Source organism: Zingiber officinale, chromosome 7A (assembly GCF_018446385.1).
Source record: "Zingiber officinale cultivar Zhangliang chromosome 7A, Zo_v1.1, whole genome shotgun sequence".
Lineage (NCBI taxonomy): Eukaryota > Viridiplantae > Streptophyta > Magnoliopsida > Zingiberales > Zingiberaceae > Zingiber > Zingiber officinale.
This window is the reverse complement of record NC_055998.1, coordinates 109,624,880-109,642,945: the sequence shown is the minus strand read 5'-3', so window position 1 is coordinate 109,642,945 and position 18,066 is coordinate 109,624,880. Positions and strand designations below refer to the sequence as shown.

At 36.5% G+C, this 18,066-nt stretch overlaps 1 protein-coding gene and 1 long non-coding RNA gene across 10 annotated transcripts in view; one reads left to right on the top strand and one right to left on the bottom strand.

Annotated features, from left to right (window-relative positions):
- The window catches only part of LOC122001985 (LRR receptor kinase SERK2-like), a 79,136-nt gene that overhangs the window by 27,520 nt on the left and 33,550 nt on the right, over nt 1-18,066 (bottom strand). For 2 of the 9 annotated variants that reach the window (XM_042556993.1, XM_042556998.1), the window contains 8 exons: nt 10,096-10,239; nt 9,939-10,010; nt 9,474-9,539; nt 9,317-9,387; nt 9,086-9,226; nt 8,499-8,840; nt 7,451-7,845; nt 5,742-6,285 (listed from right to left, as the gene is read on the bottom strand). The exons of 6 other annotated variants lie outside the window; for them this stretch is intronic. In XM_042556993.1, the coding sequence (XP_042412927.1) occupies nt 5,974-6,285; nt 7,451-7,845; nt 8,499-8,840; nt 9,086-9,226; nt 9,317-9,387; nt 9,474-9,539; nt 9,939-10,010; nt 10,096-10,239 (1,543 nt within the window). In that variant the 3' untranslated portion in view covers nt 5,742-5,973. Of the gene's footprint in view, nt 1-5,741; nt 6,286-7,450; nt 7,846-8,498; nt 8,841-9,085; nt 9,227-9,316; nt 9,388-9,473; nt 9,540-9,938; nt 10,011-10,095; nt 10,240-18,066 lie in introns of those variants that run through there. One more of the 9 variants, XM_042556996.1, reaches the window with a different exon arrangement.
- Nucleotides 6-762, top strand: LOC122001988. The gene is made up of 3 exons (XR_006117547.1): nt 6-30; nt 113-208; nt 370-762. It is a non-coding gene; the product is annotated as an uncharacterized LOC122001988 (long non-coding RNA).

Genomic DNA, 18,066 nt, shown 5'->3' with positions numbered 1-18,066 from the left:
AAAAAACAATGTGACCGGATCATTCACCAAGTTGGTATTTGTTTTACTTATGTTAATCTAAGATAGTTTATGTTATAACTATCTAAGAATGTATTTTATTTTTTTGTTTTAGCCTATAAATTATGTGCCAACAATTGGTAGCTCTGTTGGTAGTTTCAATATGACTGAGACTCAATTTCCACCATTATTGGCATCACAACTTTCTCAGGTATATATACATCTTAGTTATCACAAGTTTCTTTAAGTCTGAATGAAATGTATAATATCTGTCTAAATCTTGTTGTTTCAATCTGTATGAACTTTCTGAGCAAATTTGACCTACATTGTTGTTTCGGCTTCCTAATAGTTTACAGTTGTTTACTGTTATAGGTGCAATCCCCATTTGTGCAATTTGCTAGACCACCTCGTGCGGATTCCTCTCCTTAGACAGTAACGATCTCGTATGTGCCTATGTCTATTTATATGTGCACCTGAAATACTAGTTAATTTATTGATATGATTTCCTTTCTTGACAGGTTCCAAATACTTTAGGTTCCAACTAATCTATTGTTTAGTTGCTTTGTGAACAGGGAGTTTGGTTCATTAAGAAATTTTAGAAATAAATCTCTGTTTGAACTGAGAACATCCAGCTTTGTGAACAGGCAAGTACTATTTTTATCTCGTTCTGATTACCTTCACAGCTTCCCCTCTTTTGAGTTGATTTATGCCAAACTTCATTTGCACCATCTTGTTCTTTTCGATGATCAGCTTGATGAGACTGAGAAGGAACAACTTATTGGGACTTATTTTGGCTATCTTCTGGGCATGGCTGAGGTTTTAGTTCATCATCAAGACCCATCAATCGAGCAACAACACTGAGTGGTTTCTTCTTAGACTTTATGTCTGTTGACATCTCTTGAGCTATCAGCATCTTCACTGGTCTTCCAGACATCTTGCTTGAAAAATTCTGGTCAATGTTTTTAGTATTTGTCCTCTTATTGACAATGGAGATGTTTTTATTATTTGTTTGAACACAAGGTCAATGTTACATGATGTTAAAGATGTTATATTAGCTTGGCCTGAAGTTCAACCCAGCTGATGTTAAAGATGTTAAAGATGCACATTATTGATTCTATGTTATGTTATATAATTTGGACCATCGCAGAACTAATGGACTTCTTGATGCAGCATGTTTTTGCCCCTATTGTCTTGTCTTCAGATTAAGCTACTTCCTCCTCTCTTAATTTTCTTTTTGCATGGTTAAGCTACTGATCATGTTTTTTAGAAGAAGAGAAGAATGGAGTATTCATTTGTCTTCTTTTAATAGTATTTTTGAGGACGTCAATTGAGTTTTCGTAACCTTTCTTATCTTCCCTTCCTTAAAGTCTCCTGAGGACCTTTGATCATGTTGTGGATCGGTCAGCAGACCGATCCATAGCCCTCTGGACCGATCAGGATATGTCCTGATCGGTCTGGGAGACTTCTGATCGGTCTGTGGATCGATCAGGGATCGGTCCACAGACCGATCCCCTATTGTTATCTGAATCCCATCTGATCGGTCTACAGACCGATCAGATAACTCACAGAACACTACTGTTTGGTTACTGATCGGTCACTAGACCGATCAGCTAACCACAGTATTACTGGATCGGTCTGCAGACCGATCCAATACCCACAGTATCACTGGATCGGTCTGCAGACCGATCCAATACCAACGGCCCTCTCCGATCAGCTAAGTCTGTGTTTTATGTTTTCTACTATCAACTTCAGAATTTTTTTGGTTAGAAGTTACAGCAAATTGAATAACATGAGGGTTATTTTCTCATGAGTTCTTGTGAGAAACTTGAGTCCTGTACCACCCAGAAACCAAGAAAATTTGAAGCCAAAGCAATTGCTTCAGCAGGGAAGAAGTCGACAGTTTATCCATCTAGCACTGAGCAAATAGCACTGGAGCAAATAAGATGAGCAGGAGTTCTAGTTTGAAGGCTGGCTCATCGGAAGAACTATTCGAGTTGATCTCTTTTCTGTACAATTCCCATGGAGATCAAATAACCAGGAATAGTAAAGGTAGACAAAGTCCCTTGAGGAGGCTACTAGATCCGATAACGAAACCAAAGTCCCTTGAAGAGCTTGCCGTACGACAGTTTTGATTCTGTAAGAGAGTTTGTTCAACTTGATGCTTCCAAGTCTGTTGACCCTTGAGCTGTGATTGAGCAAACAACCATTGCAACACAAGCTTATATCAAACAAAACCGTTGGCACCAAGCATCACACGGACATCAAAAGCAACCATTGCAACACAAGCGAACCAATCAACCCTTGATGAACATTACAGAGATGAGAATAAAATACCGAAAGAACAACAATACAGAATAAATCATTATAAAATTTCCAAACCATTATATAACAAGTTCCACAACATCCATCTTAACAAAAGAACTAATTATCCTATGACATTACAATACCAACATTAGTCAACACTAATTAACCACCTGAACTAATAAATCAATTAGCCTTCAGCTGGTTCTTACAAACAGTTAATCTGTCATATTACAATAACAACATTACTCAACACTAATTAACAAGACCGAACCAACAAAGTAATAAGGTAAACGGCCAAAAGAGTCAGATTCACTATAACTAATATCCAAACCACTGATGGTACATTTGAATTTCCTAGATTATGCTCACGAGAAGCAATGGGTTCACTACCTAACCTTGACTCAATTTTTCCTAACCTTCCACGGCATATTTCACTGTTGTCTTCATCAGAAAAAGTATCGGTTACCACCCACTTTTGCCAGCCATGCTGCCCACATCGATAATACCTTCTTCCGGGATTTTTGCTCGATCTAGAAACACAAACCACTGTTCTTTGTCCGCAATCCCTGCATGGTACATATTCAAATTTTGTATTGTCGATGGAGTTGTAACTTGATGATGCCATGAAATACCAACCTATTAAGCAAACAAGAATTACTTAAGTTCAAATATTTTTTAATGTTCATAGATTGTATGCTAAATAAATTTTAAAAAATAAATAAGCTCAAAGTTATAATTCAAAGTTGTAAACAATGAGTTACTTGATGTTGAGTACAAATTGGAACTTGATGTTGAATTTGAATTCAGTGCTGCAATCTGAATACAAATTATTTCCAATCATCAGAGTTACTTGATGTTGATGTTCTTATAACTTCAATATCAACATTAAAGGTGAAACCTATATTATGCATAAGCAATTAACAGTTAAACTCAAATCAACAGTATAACTTCAAAGTATTAGAATATGTTACAACAAACAGTTAAACAGTTACTCTTGCGTAGCATTCAATCCTACTTTCATGTGCATGCAACAAACACACAAACACAGAATATACACAGATACATATATATCAGGCTAATCACTGTTACAACCACATTCCAATATCATATGACAATCCATAATATATAATAGCACAATATAAAGATGTAAAATGTTTCAAACAATGTCAGTTATATTTTGTTTTTGTAAAGAGTAATTTGTACATGTCTTGTATCATGTAGGGAATTAATCAACAACATTCAACTAAAATTGGCATATGCAGAACTCAAACAATTAAATAGTTAGGAATTCAAGCAAAGACAATAAAATAGAAAACAAGCTTTCGTTGGCACAAACTGTCAGAACGTTGTAAAATCCATAGTTATAAGACTGTGGTTACTTGCAAAAAGTTCCAGATGGATTTTATTCTGTAAAAAGGCCTCTATTGTAAGAATTGTTTGCTGGCCCTCAAAGCAAAACCACAGTCTTATAATCAAGGACATAACGATGTTTCTCGTGTTTTAATGGAGAGCATCCGTCAGAAGCTAAAGAGCAAGAAGACTGACAATGATACCAGATCCCGGCGGATGATGGCGAGACGAAAGGAAGAAGTGGAAGATGGCGCCGACGGATGGCAGATGCGGGGACGATGACTTGCGGCTAGGGCAGAGCTTGTGTTTCGCGTGGAAGAGTGGAAGATGGCGACTTGAGGCTAGAGCTCGCTGCCTCTCGTCGTTTGGGCGTGAGGTTAGGGCTCCACCTGTTTTGCAGCTACACGTTTCGTCTCGGCGGACTTGGGGAGGAGGGATGCTAGGGCTCGCGAGAAACACTGCCGATGCTTGCGTTTCGTGTGAGTTGAGCGCCCATTTGCTTGCACGTGCCTTGCAGAGACGCTAGAGGTGGGCGTCGGGGAGGGGCCAGGGTCTGCGACGGATCTGGTCGCCGGCGGAGCGCGGAGGTGGAAGAATCGCGAGAAGTTAGGGCTGCAAGCAAATGGGCGCGTTTCTGCGGGAGTGTTGTTTCCACGTGCACGCGCATTGCACGTGATAGCTTTTTAACCGGAGTTTGTGGTCCAGGGGTGGTCCAGGGTTCCCTGGTCCAGAGGATCCGAACTGCAGAAAACATTGAAAAGCCATCAACTTTCAATCCTCTCCATTTTGTACTCAAGAAAGGCTCTCAAAGTTTTGCAATCGAGGAACAACACTTTTGAATCGATCATCATTCTATTTGTATTTAATTTATTTATGTGATTTTATTTTCCATCTTAATTGTGCTTAGATTATCATAAATTGTGTAAAAGGTTTCTATGCAAAAAGAGAAATTTAATAAACAACATTCCGTACACAAGCCTTGGACGTAGTACCTTGAGGGTGTGAACCAAATAAATCAATAGCGTCCCTTGTCTTTGTTTATTTTTTATTTATATTTATTATTTCTGTTGCTTAAACTAATCTGATAGGCAAGAACTAACATGAAAGAAAAGAAATCGAGCCTGATATTCAACCCAATCCCCCTCTATCTCTCTATCCGGTTTTACATGATCCCCTATCACATTGAAATTTTCACAAAAGTCATTCTTTTTAAGCTGAGCTAGAGACGATGTTAAGTGGGAATTGAGAGGTATGATGTATGTATGAAGAACACTTGGATAAAGAGACTAAACAAAAGGTGTCGTCCAACTATTCCCATGATCCAACTACTTATAGCAGGATAGGTTTATGTCTAGTACATTTATGGTCAAAATATCTTAACGCAAAGACCAAACTTAGTCCTACAAACTCTTTAATCACAAGATGTCTCACACCAACTTGGCATTCAAAGTCTTTAAACCTTCGACTTTTAGTTGGAAGCCTTCAAAGTTTGGATTGGATGTCCTAAAATGGGTCGATAGCAAATTGGAAAGCATCATATTGATTGTGAATTAATGGTCTCAAAAGGCTTTTGGGAGTTGGAAGCATAGGATCGGAGTATATTTCGTCTTCACCTTCTAAGGTGGAACAAAATGCATACCCCTAGTTACCTGCAACTACATTAGATTCATAACATGGCTCACACCTGCACGGCTCCAAATTAGTAAGAACACTTGAATCAATCCATTTACGACTTAGCCATATGGTATATCTAGCATCTATGTAATGTCAGATTGACTCGATCATTCAATGGAGCGTCAAACACAAAGTAGCTTTTGCAATGTGAGCTTGTTCCTGATCAACAATCTGCAGCAAAATGGCCCGTGACTTAAGACCACCTTCTTCTACCAATCTAAAGCGCCAAGAGGGAACGTACCCAAGTCAAGTGGATTCCAGTATTTTCCTTTGCATACTTCATATCCTTCAATAGTTAAACGGATAGTCCCGTCCCCAACTTGAGGTGACAGTTCCTTGATTCAGTTTAGTTTTTAGATCAACGAGCGCAAGATTAACAAAAGATGGACAACTTTAGCATATATCTCCTCATCCAATGATTCTAAAGTGATACCATCAGCTACTTATTGATATTGAGAAATACCTACTTCAGGATATTTACACCAGTCTTCACCCTCTAAGAGTGCGAATTCAGTTGCGAAAATCGACAAACTGACATCTTGAGTTTAAACCAAATGCAAGAACCATCTCTCAAAACACACGAGGAAAAAACAGAGTAAAAGACTTCAGCATACGAGTCTTTTTGCATCCCTACTTCATAATCTTATGTCATCTTCCACAGGACAGTTCGATTGCATCTTGGTTGTACAAAGAATCTTCTCCCCAACCAAACCTTCTCTGCATTCTTTCATACTCTTGCCTTCTGGTCACTTCTACTTGCTCCCACTCTTCCCATCTCTCAGCGAGACCCTCTCCTTCAAGCATCCGCACCACCTCAGACATGGTGGGGCGGTCCTCTGGTGATGCTTGAGTGCAAAGAAGAGCAACTTGGATCATCATTTCAACTTGACCATCATATTCATTATTGAGATTTCTGTCAACAATGTCACCCAAGCGTTTCTCTCTTTGTAGCTTCTTCACCTGCATAAGAAACCAAAATATGCAGTGAAGTGGCTTAGACCACTAGTGATATTACTCCTAACTTCAGCTCGAACTAGAAATAACAGTCCGCAACATTTATATGATACATATAGTTATAGTAGCTTAACTTTTAAGCCAAAAGGAAACATATAAATGACTTAGGAAAGACTGACTATACAGACAAATCCATCAATGCCTCAAGAATTGTAAGAACCTTAATTTCCACATATCAACTTGACTAAAGTTATTAGAAAGAGTTTGGCATCCTATGGCACCAGTACTCTGAAACCAGACTGAACTGGCCAATTGAATTGGTTCATGAGGGAACTTTTCCCCAAGCCAGTCCGATTCAAGCCCTGAACCCTAAACCAGGAAGTACAAACCCAGAACTACATGACTAAGTTAGCCTTCTCTTCTAGTGTTACTAATGATATTTGTATTTTTTTTTTAAATTCAACAATGAGCAACTGAATTGTAGAATCCATGGCCACACCAGTTCATTGACCAGTTTAGCTTAAGAACATTGAACCATAGGACAGAGTGAATACTAGAAACTTGATGATTTGCATTCTCTTGGGCAAAAAGTAAACGCTACAATCTCAGTATAAGAACATCAAAACTCTCTAAAAACCATTGGTGATCAATCAAATAAAAGCAATTATATGCTCGAGCGGAAAAGGACAACATATAATATTGTGTATAAATCTATCAAGCAGCACGATATTGGAGCCTGCTAGAAAATATTAGCTGCCTAATCCCTTAACATCCAGCCCAAAAATCAAGTGGGCTTATATGGATAAATATAGTACAAGCCCTGCTCTCCATATACCAATGGATGGATTACATCTACGAGTAGATAATTACCTGATTTACATTTTCTAGTGATTTATACTTAATAAATGCTAAAATTAACTAGTAACAAAATTTTTAAAAATGATTAGTTGGATAGAAAAGGGAGCCTTTTAATCCAATATAACTGCACATTGCGACTTTCTATTGGAAGGAATTTTATGCAACTTTCTATTGGAAGGAATTTTATGTGTAACCTTTGTTACATCATCAGATGACTAAATCTTAAGATGGAAAACAATATCAAATTTCTGATGCCATTAAGATATTATCGAATAAATAAATAAATTATGTTTACCAAGATAAGTATGCTCACATGGTCAAGCAATAAAACATCATCTTCTTCCTCCAAGCGAGAAAAATCTATTGCACGTTGTCCAGTGACAAGTTCAAGAAGCATAATTCCATAACCAAATACATCTGTCCTCTCAGATGATTTGCCAGTGGATAAATACTCAGGTGCTATGTGACCCATAGTTCCCCGAACTTGAGTTGTCACAGATGTCTTCCTCACATCTACCAATTTTGCTAAGCCAAAATCACCTACTACAGCCTCAAAGTCCTCATCGAGTAAGACATTAGCAGCTTTAACATCACGGTGTATTATCTTAGGATTGCAATGTTCATGAAGGTACTCTAATCCACGTGCAGTACCTAGCGCCACCCTTTTTCTTGTTGTCCAATTCAACACTGGTTCCCCAGTTTTGAACTCTGTCCAACCATTCAACAGTATTACCATCAACAACAATTGCAGAACATAATACAACAATGTGAGCAATGGTCAGCTAAAATAGTTTATGTGTATTTTTCTTTACAAGGATATTGACATCACTCCATGAAGCATAGCATGGTAGCCAGTCCACAATTAACATTTCAAAGTAAAAACATGACTTCATATTTATCACAAGTATAAGATACATAGAAATATAGATCAAGTACTAGATCTCATAACAAAATTCTCATTTCAATCTGGTTGCTGGAAGGTTATCAATTCCTAAAGCTGCTATGATTACTCCCATAAATCTGATTGGAATACCACGTGAAGAACTTAATGCAAGAATGCAAAGAAAAACCAAGATTAGATGGATGATTTCTTTGGCTATTTCTTAGCATGATATTTGTTACGGTCTTTGCTGAGATATATGAATTAATGAAAGTCAAAAGGTATTATTAAAAGCAATTTTGATTTTTTAAAAGACATGGTGATTAAACTGAGATGAAAGGAAGTCGATGCATGGAATCCATAAATTGATAATCAAATAGTTATATTCACGTGCACAACATAATATTCCTTCTCTCTTTTATTAGCTTTGCTGCCATGAGATAGATAAGCAGAGTAGATTACTGTGAAAACTGAAAATTACCTCGTAAACGATATGCAACACTCAAGTTTTGCATAAAAGGATAGACAAGAAGACGCTCCTTTGGTGTTGTACAAAAGCCAATCAATCTCAGAAGATTTTTGTGGACAGCAACACTTATCATCTCTACTTCACGTAAAAATGCAGCTTCCCCACCTGGACTCTCACAATCAGTCAACCGTTTTATGGCAATTTTAGTATTATTTGGAAGCACTCCTTTGTATACTTTTCCAAAACCACCTTGTCCGAGGACATTCTTTTCACTAAATCCATCTGTTGCAATCTGTAATTCTCGATAAGCAAATCTTTTTAACTGTCCAAATGCAATTCTGCGATCATCTTCATCTGTATGTAAGGCAGTCAATCAAATAATTTTTGATAATTCATGTACTTAATTTATATTTATCAGTTCCGATTTGCAAGACTTAATCCAGTGTATGCTATTGTTTCAACAAAAAAAGACTAGTGCAAAAAATGCAGATTATGCACAAAAAAGAAATATGGCAAAGCTAATGACTAACATGAAAAACAATTACTTGACAAAAGGTCCTATCAACAACCAGAGAATTAGGTGTAAGAAGGTACTAAACCTGCAACATCAACAAATTCTTCTCGTCGATATCCCTTCCTGTGGCCCTTGCATACAAAAAATACGGCACCCGTAACAAGCAATAAAATGACAGCTCCAAAAATTCCAAGCAAAATTCCTACTTTGGAATTTTGGGATTTTCCTACCAAGACCAAATATAGTTTCTCTCAAACAGTTACCTACTGCAGATAATGGAGCCCTAAGTTCAAAAACAATTATTAAAAATGTTTACCATGAACAGGAATGGTGGAAGCACAAGGGCGTTGATAATTCATATCGCAGTTCAGATTGTTACCTGTGAAGCTGCACAATAAAAATAAATAAAAAAATTATGTATGGTTGCAAAGAGTAGAGAGCTTGCACAAAAGTTAACTCTCAATTATTCATACTTGTATCTAGCTACTTGAAAGAGCTCTTCAGGTATTTGTCCAGAAAGATGATTGAAAGCTAGACGACTGCTAATTCAATTCAATTGTAGAATGTTATGTAAAAGATAATGGCATATGTTAATAAAAATAGGATAAACACTTTAAGATTCAGTTCAAGGAAAGAAAACATTATGATATGCACTTTAAACTTTAGTTCAAGGAAAGAAAACACATGTATTGCAACTATGCCTTTTCTTTCCAATAGTGCTGAAGCCAAGCTCCAGGTCTGTTCTTTTCTTTTCATGTTGCCAAATATACAGCTATTATGCTTCTCATTAATCTACATACTGCTGGCCTTGCTTGACTGATCCTTTCATTCATGTACAAACTCTTTATGTGAATGCAGTAGGTAGTTCAAAAAAAGGAGAACACAATCTCTAAGATTCCTGCAGCTACAGTTACTGTCTAAGTGAGTAATAAACTTACATGTCATTTAAGGAATCAAGATTTGTGAGGGATTGAGGAATGTTTCCTGTCAGATTATTTTGGCTAAGGATCCTGATTAATGACATTAAAAAGATTAAGGTAAGTCCTGAAATCTACTTAAATGATTTAGATTAGTAAATTTTATGATCCTACTGACAAAATCTGAAGCTTAGAAAGCTTGCCAAGGGAAGCTGGTATTTCTCCACTCAGACAATTATTTTCCAAATCCAAGTTGGTCAAACTAGAGAGGTTGCCAAGCTGTTCTGGTATTCCGCCGATTATATTGTTACCAGGCAGTGACCTACACAATTACATAAATAATCTCAGAATATCTGATTATCAAGTGAAATATTGAATGATGCCATCATCATTAACAACTCTGTAATTCAGAAAGATGTACAAGTAAAGGAAAAGTGCACATTTAGGGATAAAAGAGGCAATCATTTCCCAATTGTAGAAAGAAATAAGCACTCATATCAGTTATTCATATGTTGACAAGTTCACATCAGTTTCTTATTATACTAACAATTCCTCTACACTCCATGTTTTTTTTTTCCTTTCTTGAGATTGAAACTATCCTTAACTCCTGTTAATAGATAGTGTATGTACTTGTGTGAATGTTTGCACACATATAGGTCAGTTAGAGGAGGGTTGTGTATGGCTTCAATACTGTAAAAGGTTGTGTGTGCATATGTAATGCCATATACACATGATTCTGTAGAGTGAGTTGGCATGTTGACTTCATAGCTAAGAATAGCTTTTGTTGTTGTTATGGTTAATTAATATGTTGTTGTTATGGTTAATTAATACGAAGGGGAGCCTTGGCGCAACGATAAAGTTGTTGTCATGTGACCAAAAGGTCACGAGTTTGAATCCTGGAAACAACCTCTAGCAAAAAGCAGGGTAAGGCTGCATACAATGGATCCTTCCCCGGGACCCCGCATGGCGGGAGTTTCGTGCACCGAGCTGCCCTTTTATGGTTAATTAATACAAGTTTGAGAAGCTCTCATGTATAGCCGATGTTTTCTTGGTCTCCAATAGTAAGCATTCGGTACTCACCATCCAATCAGTCTTAGAGAAGTCAATCTTGCCATCATCATTTTGCAAACCATCAACACAAATTACAAAAACATTCAGTCGCAATAGAATAAACATGTGAAGTCACATTATGCAAAATGTTGTTATGGTACAATATTTCTGGAGCATGAATCCAATGCCAATTCTGACAGAAAAATTATTAGTATAAACAAAAAATATGTTGAAGTATCTATTGTCTTATATCATCAACATGATTTATGTTATTTTGTGGTTTGCAAAAAAGATTGAAGCAGGATTATATCATTTCTCATTTTCAAGTTTGAACTCTCTGTCCAAACTACTAAGTACCAAAAATTTTGGGTCCCATGACTCCCATCAAAACAACAATAAGCCATGATGCCCCAACTTTGTGGCTACTACGAGCCATTGAGCTTTATCGGGGGTTTTAGAAGAAGCTATGTGTCCACAGTTAACTTACCAGTGATTAGATTTAGAAGAGTAATATAAAGTAAATCATATTCTGTCCATCTAATGTCTCGATATTACCAATTTGTCACAGTAACAATTATATTCTACAATTAGATATTCTTGGAACACAAAAAATGATGCTGCACTACTTGACAAGCCAATCACGCTGACGGTGGTTATTCCATGCAGAATGTAGTTTAACACCATATCAAAACTCTGCCAATGTCATCAACTTCACTTAGCAGGAGATGAAGTGACCTACACGTCAGGGAAGATGAAGTCAACGGAAGAAATTGGAGAAATCAACCTCCTCTGATACCATGTAGAAAGGTGGAGACAATAATTATTTTTTCAATAATAAACATAATACACTTTTATAGATACAATGGATCTATCAATCCTAATAAATCATGGAAGAAAAAAAATATTATCCTACCAAACATACAAAACTAAAACATTCTATCAATCAATTAAAATCCTATTAGATCGAATAGATCGATGCCAAATCAAATAGATTGAAACCAGTTGATTTTAATTGATACTAATTAATTCACTAAATAAATCTACACTCCCCATCAAGCTTGACTGTAAATGTTGATAAGGCCAAGCTTGCTGACAAGAAATTCATGGGTTCGTTCCAATAGTCCTTTTGTGAGTAAGTCAGATGAGAAGTAGGGAAGTATTCAACATTGAAACTACCTTCTTCCAATTCTTCCTTGATGAAATTGAAGATTAACACAAATGATATAGGCAGCCAAATATGTGGTGTAAGAATACATTTTTTGTAGATATATTTAACATAGTACAACCCTACATTATATGTACAAATTTTATTTCCATGTATTCACAATCCTAGCCATAATTAGTAGACACACCATAAGGAATAAAATATCAATTAAATATTCTTATATTAATTGAATATATTATTTCCTTTTCTACACTCCACCTCAAGTTTAAGTAAAGATATCTATCATTCCCAACTTGCAAATGAAATCTTTGAACTTGGGTCTGAAATGACTCTTTGTTAAGGCATCGGCAATATGTTGTTTAGATGTAACAAAAGGCATACAACTTATTCCTCCTTCTAGCTTTTCTTTGATGAAATGAGTGTTGACTTCTATATGCTTTGTACGATCATGTTGTACTAGATTATTCACAATGCTAATTGCTAACTTATTGTCACAGAATAGCTTCATTGGCGCTTCCCAATTTAACTTCAGCTCTTCAAGTACTAGCTTTAGCTATAGTAACTCACATACACCATTCGCCATAGCTCTGAGCTTAGCTTCTACACTACTACGAGCCACAACAGTTTGTTTTTTACTTCTCCATGATACAAGATTACCCTATAGAAAAATACAATACCCTGAAGTAGACCTCTTGTCAGAAATAGAACCTGCCCAATCTGCATTTGTATATGCCTCTATGCTTCTCTGGTTGTTCTTTCGAAACAATAAACCTTTTCCTGGAGAGCTCTTTAAATATCTCAAAATCTTGTAGACAGCATCCATGTGTTCCTCGTGCGGTGAATGCATAAATTGACTAACCACACTGACAGCAAAAGTAATATCAGGTCTTGTATGAGAAAAGTATATAAGTTTACCTACAAGACATTGATATCTTTCTTTTTAAACGTTGGCTCCTTTAGATATTTCATTTAGCTTTTGATTTGGGTCCATGGGTATATCACTGGGCCTGCATCCACTCATTTCTATTTCCTTTAGTAGGTCTAGAATATATTTTCTTTGGGATATATAGATTCCCTTTCTTGATCTAGCAACTTCCATTCCCAAGAAATATCTCAAGAGTCTCAAATCTTTTATCTCAAATTCCAAGGCAAGGCAACCTTTCAAACGCGTTGTTTCATGAATTATGTCATCAACCTACACAATCAAGATTGCCATCTTTCCTTCTCTGGTATGCTCCACAAACATTGTGCGATCGGATTGCCCCTGAATATAACCTTGCTTCTTTACAGATTTCAAGAATTTTTCAAACCAAGCTCATGTGACTATTTTAATCCATACAAAGACTTCTTTAATCAGCAGATTTTTCCCCAAATTGTTTTCGAAGACTAGCGGTGAATCCAGGAACACTTCTTCCAATTCTCCATTTAGGAATGCAATTTTTACATCCATCTGATATAGGGGCCAATCAAGATTTGCAGCCAAGGAAAGCAGTATTCTTACCGTATTCAGTTTTGTGGCTGGTGCAAAGGTCTCCTGGTAGTCAATTCCATATGTTTGTGTAAAACCCTTAGCTACAAGTCTTGCTTTAAAATGTTCCAATGATCCATCTGAATTAAGTTTCACAGTAAGTAAATACCCATTTGCATCCCGCTATACATTTTCCCTTTGGTAAGGGCATTATTTCCCATGTTCCACTTTTGTTAAGTGCATTCATCTCCTCAAGGACAGCTTTCTTCCATTCTAGAACACTTAGAGCCTCCTGTATAGTCTTAGGAACATCCACACTTTGTAACTGAGCGATAAGACTTGAGTAAAATGTAGATAAATTTTTATAAGACATATGATTTGAGAGTGGGTGTTGAGTGCAAGTGCTAACACCTTTCCTAAGTGCAATACAAAGTTCTAATGGCATAGAGGAATCGGATACAATACCTAGATTTAGATTCAAATAAGTCTGGACTTCAGGTTCAGACGTTTGGTTGTGTGGAGTTGTGGAGTCTTGCTTACTTTGGGGTCGTCTCCTTTTGTAAACTTGCCCAAACCATTTATCATCATCAACTCGTACTCGAGTATCAAGATTCTGCTCTGACACTACATGAGGTGTATCAATTTTGGTACTAAATTCAAAATTTGAATTTCCTTCTACATTCTCTGATTCTAAATCAAACAACGAGTCTTCCAACTTATTCTCCCCCTAAAGGAGAGTGCTAAAAAAATTTTAGATTCAAAGAATGTAACATCCATAGACACAAAAAAAAAGTTTTTGGAATGGGGTTCAAAACATTTGTACCCCTTCTGGGTAGGGGAATATCCTAGAAATACACATTTGACAGCACGAGGGTCTAGTTTATCACGATTATGATGATGCGCGTGGACAAAGACTACACAACCAAACACTTTGAGAGGTAAATCAGAATATAAGTGAAGCATGGGAAAATAATTTTTAAAAACAATTAAGGGTGATTCGAAGTCCAACACTCTTGAAGGCATTCTATTAATCAAATATGTAGCAATGGGAATAGCTTCCCCCCATAAGTATTTAGGTACATTGGTAGTGAAAATGAGTGACCTAGCTACTTCTAGGAGGTGTCTATTCTTCCTTTTTGCTATCCCATTCTGTTGTGGTGTTTGAATGCAATTACTGTGATGAAATATACCATCTTGTTGAAAAAATTGACCTAGAATTTTATTGAAATATTCTGTCCCGTTATCCCTTCTGAACATTTGAATTTTCTCATGAAATTGTTTTTCAATCATCATGAAAAAATTTTTGAGAACTTGTCCAGCTTCTGATTTATCAAGTAAATACACCCAACTTAAACAAGTGTAATCATCAATAAAAGTGATAAACTATCATTTTTTTTGAAAGAGTTGTTGTTTTGAATGGTCCCCACACATCACTATGAATAAGAGCAAAAGGTTTCGATGATTGATATGGATGAACAGGAAAAGATGCACAATGATGCTTTGCAGACTGACAAATATCACATTGAAAATCAGAAAGGTTTGTATTGTCAAATAACTTCGGAAACAAATGCTTCAAATGATAAAAATTCTGGTGTCCTAATCTACGATGCCACATAATTATATCATCGCTACTAGAACTAGAGTTTGATATGATACTGGATTGCTAGGCTTGTCTACATAAGTGACTTCCTCAAAGTAATAAAGGCCTCCACACTGCTTAGCACTGCCAATCGTCCTCCCCGAGTCCAAATCCTGAAGTACACAAGAATTTGAGGAAAACTTAACTAAACACTTTAAATCACGAGTTAATTTGCTAATAGAAATCAAATTAGAAGAAAGATTTGGAACATGTAAAACATTTGGACAGTCAAGGTTTGAGAGATGATAACAGACCCTTTTCCAGCAATAGCAGATAAAGAACCATCAGCTATTTTAATTTTTTGATTTCCAACACTAGAGGTATAGGAATGGAACAACCTGGAGGATCCCATCATGTGATCAGTAGCACCTGAATCTATTATCCAAGGACATATAGATATGGTTGAAGCATTGAAACAAGCAGATTGCAAGTAAGCTGTGCCATTGAACAAGATGGAGTAGATTGTAAAAAAGGTGTGGATTGAAAAAGCTTATACAGTTGTTTTATTTGTTCCTTACTGAAAGAGGTTGTCCCCGAGGAGTTTTCAGCATCATTTTGTGTTTCCAATCCAGATTGATAAGCCCTTGAACCTCCACTGCCTTTTTGTTTGAAAGATTTTGATTTCCAGTTAGGTAGCTTGCCATGTAAGTCCCAACATGTTTCTGCAGTATGCCAGGGCTTTTTACAATGTTCACACACAATTTCTACCTTTCTTGGCTGTCGGTTTACAGGTGCAGTAGAAAAATTTTTGCTTAACAGGGCTGAGTTTTCTGAAATAGGTAGTGCCTTCTCACTCAACATGATTTTCCTTCTGCCTTCTTCCCTCCTTACTTCAGCGAACACTTCACTTAATGATGGCAAAGGATTTCTGCCCAGAATTCTTCCCCTAACTTCATCCAATTCATGGTTAAGCCCTGCTAAAAACACAAACTCGGTCACTTTCCATACACTTGTGATACTTCATGCTTCATTTTTGCACTCCCATTTATCATCATAGCATAAGTCTAGCTCTTGCCACAGCCCTTTCATTTCATTATAGTCCTATGGCAGTTTTTTCTCCTTGTCTAAATTGCCAGAGTCTAGTCTTCAAATCAAATATCTGAGATGAGTTCTCCAAATCAAAGTAAGTTTCACGAACCGTCTCCCATACCTCTTTTGCAGTGGGTAGGAATAAATATGTCCTTCCAATTGAAGGTTCCATTGAGTTGACGAGCCACGCAATTACCATGGAGTTCTCAGATTTCTAGCTTTTCGACTTTAGATCGTCTTTGTCTGGCTCTGCGATTTCTCCCGTCAGGTAACCCAAACGCCCTTTTCCGTCGATTACAAGCTTGATTGACTGTGCCCACTCCAAGTAATTTTTGTCATTCAATTTGTGGATGGTCAATTGAATTGAGGAACTTTCAAATCCAGCAATATTTGTAGGAAATATGTTTGGTGCTATAGCACCTTTCACACCATCACTCGTGCCTGAAGACATTGTATTTTGGTCCTCGTTTAATTTGAATATGCACGTCTCCTTTTTCCCGTTTAATTTTCAGTAGGTATGTAGAAGCCTAGGCTCTGATACCATGAAGATTAACACAAACGATATAGGAAGCCAAATATGTGGTGTAAGAATACTTTTTTTTGTATATATATTTAACATAGTACAATCCTACATTATATAGACAAATTTTATTTCCATGTATTCACAATCCTAGCTATAATTAATAGACACACCATAAGGAATAAAATATCAATCAAATATTCTTATATTAATTGAATATATCATTTCCTTTTCTACCGAAATGTCTAGCAACTTCAACATGTTTGATTTTATCATGATGAACAGGATTATGAGCTATGCTGATGGTTGATTTATTGTCATAAAAAAACTTCATAGGGCTTTCAAGATTTATTTTCAGCTCTTTCATAACTCTTTTAATCCTAATTAGCTCACACACTCCATGAGTCATAACTCGATATTCTGCCTCTGCATTGCTTCTTGCCACTGTCAGTTTTTGCTCTGTCATGTTACTAAATTCCCCCAAACTAACATACAATATCCGGCCCAATCATCAATCTTTGCAAAAAAAAAAAAACTACCAGGAGTTTATTTTAAATATCTCAGAATTCTATAGACTGCAGTGAGATGACCTTGACACAGTGAATGCATATATTGGCTTACTAGAATCAATCAAAATAAATATAACAGGAGTGTGTGAGAGACAAATGAGTTTCCCAACAAGGTGGTAATACCTTTCTTTGTCCACGATATCTCCCTAAAAATTCTTTCTTTATTTCCTTGCTCAAGTGATGTATTGCTTGGTTTGCACCCAACATTCCAGTTTCTTCCAACAGATCTAAAATGTATTTTCTTTGAGAAACGGATATACCTTTTTTGCTCCTATCAATTTTCATTCCCAAAAAATATTTCAGTTCTCCGAAATCTTTAACTTCAAAATTCTTTGCCATCATGATCTTAATATTCTTCATTTGTCATTTCCAATGACGATGATATCATCAACATACATTATGAGAATAGTGATTTTTCCTTCGTTAGAATGTTTAACAAAGAGCATATGATCAGCTTGTCCCTGCATATATCCAAGTTTCTTGATGACCTTAGAGAATCTGTCAAACCAGGCACGTGGAGACTTTCAACCATAGATATGTTGGATCGTAAGAGATTGAGAGGGGGGTTTGAATATCGACGCTTTTAAAATCTTTTCATTTATTTCATAAAACTAGAATACGCAACGGAATAAGGTAAAGAAAGAACGACAAAAAACAAGTCTCTTTTTTACTTGGTTTGTCTATTCCAAGGCCCGCGATCCTTGACCAC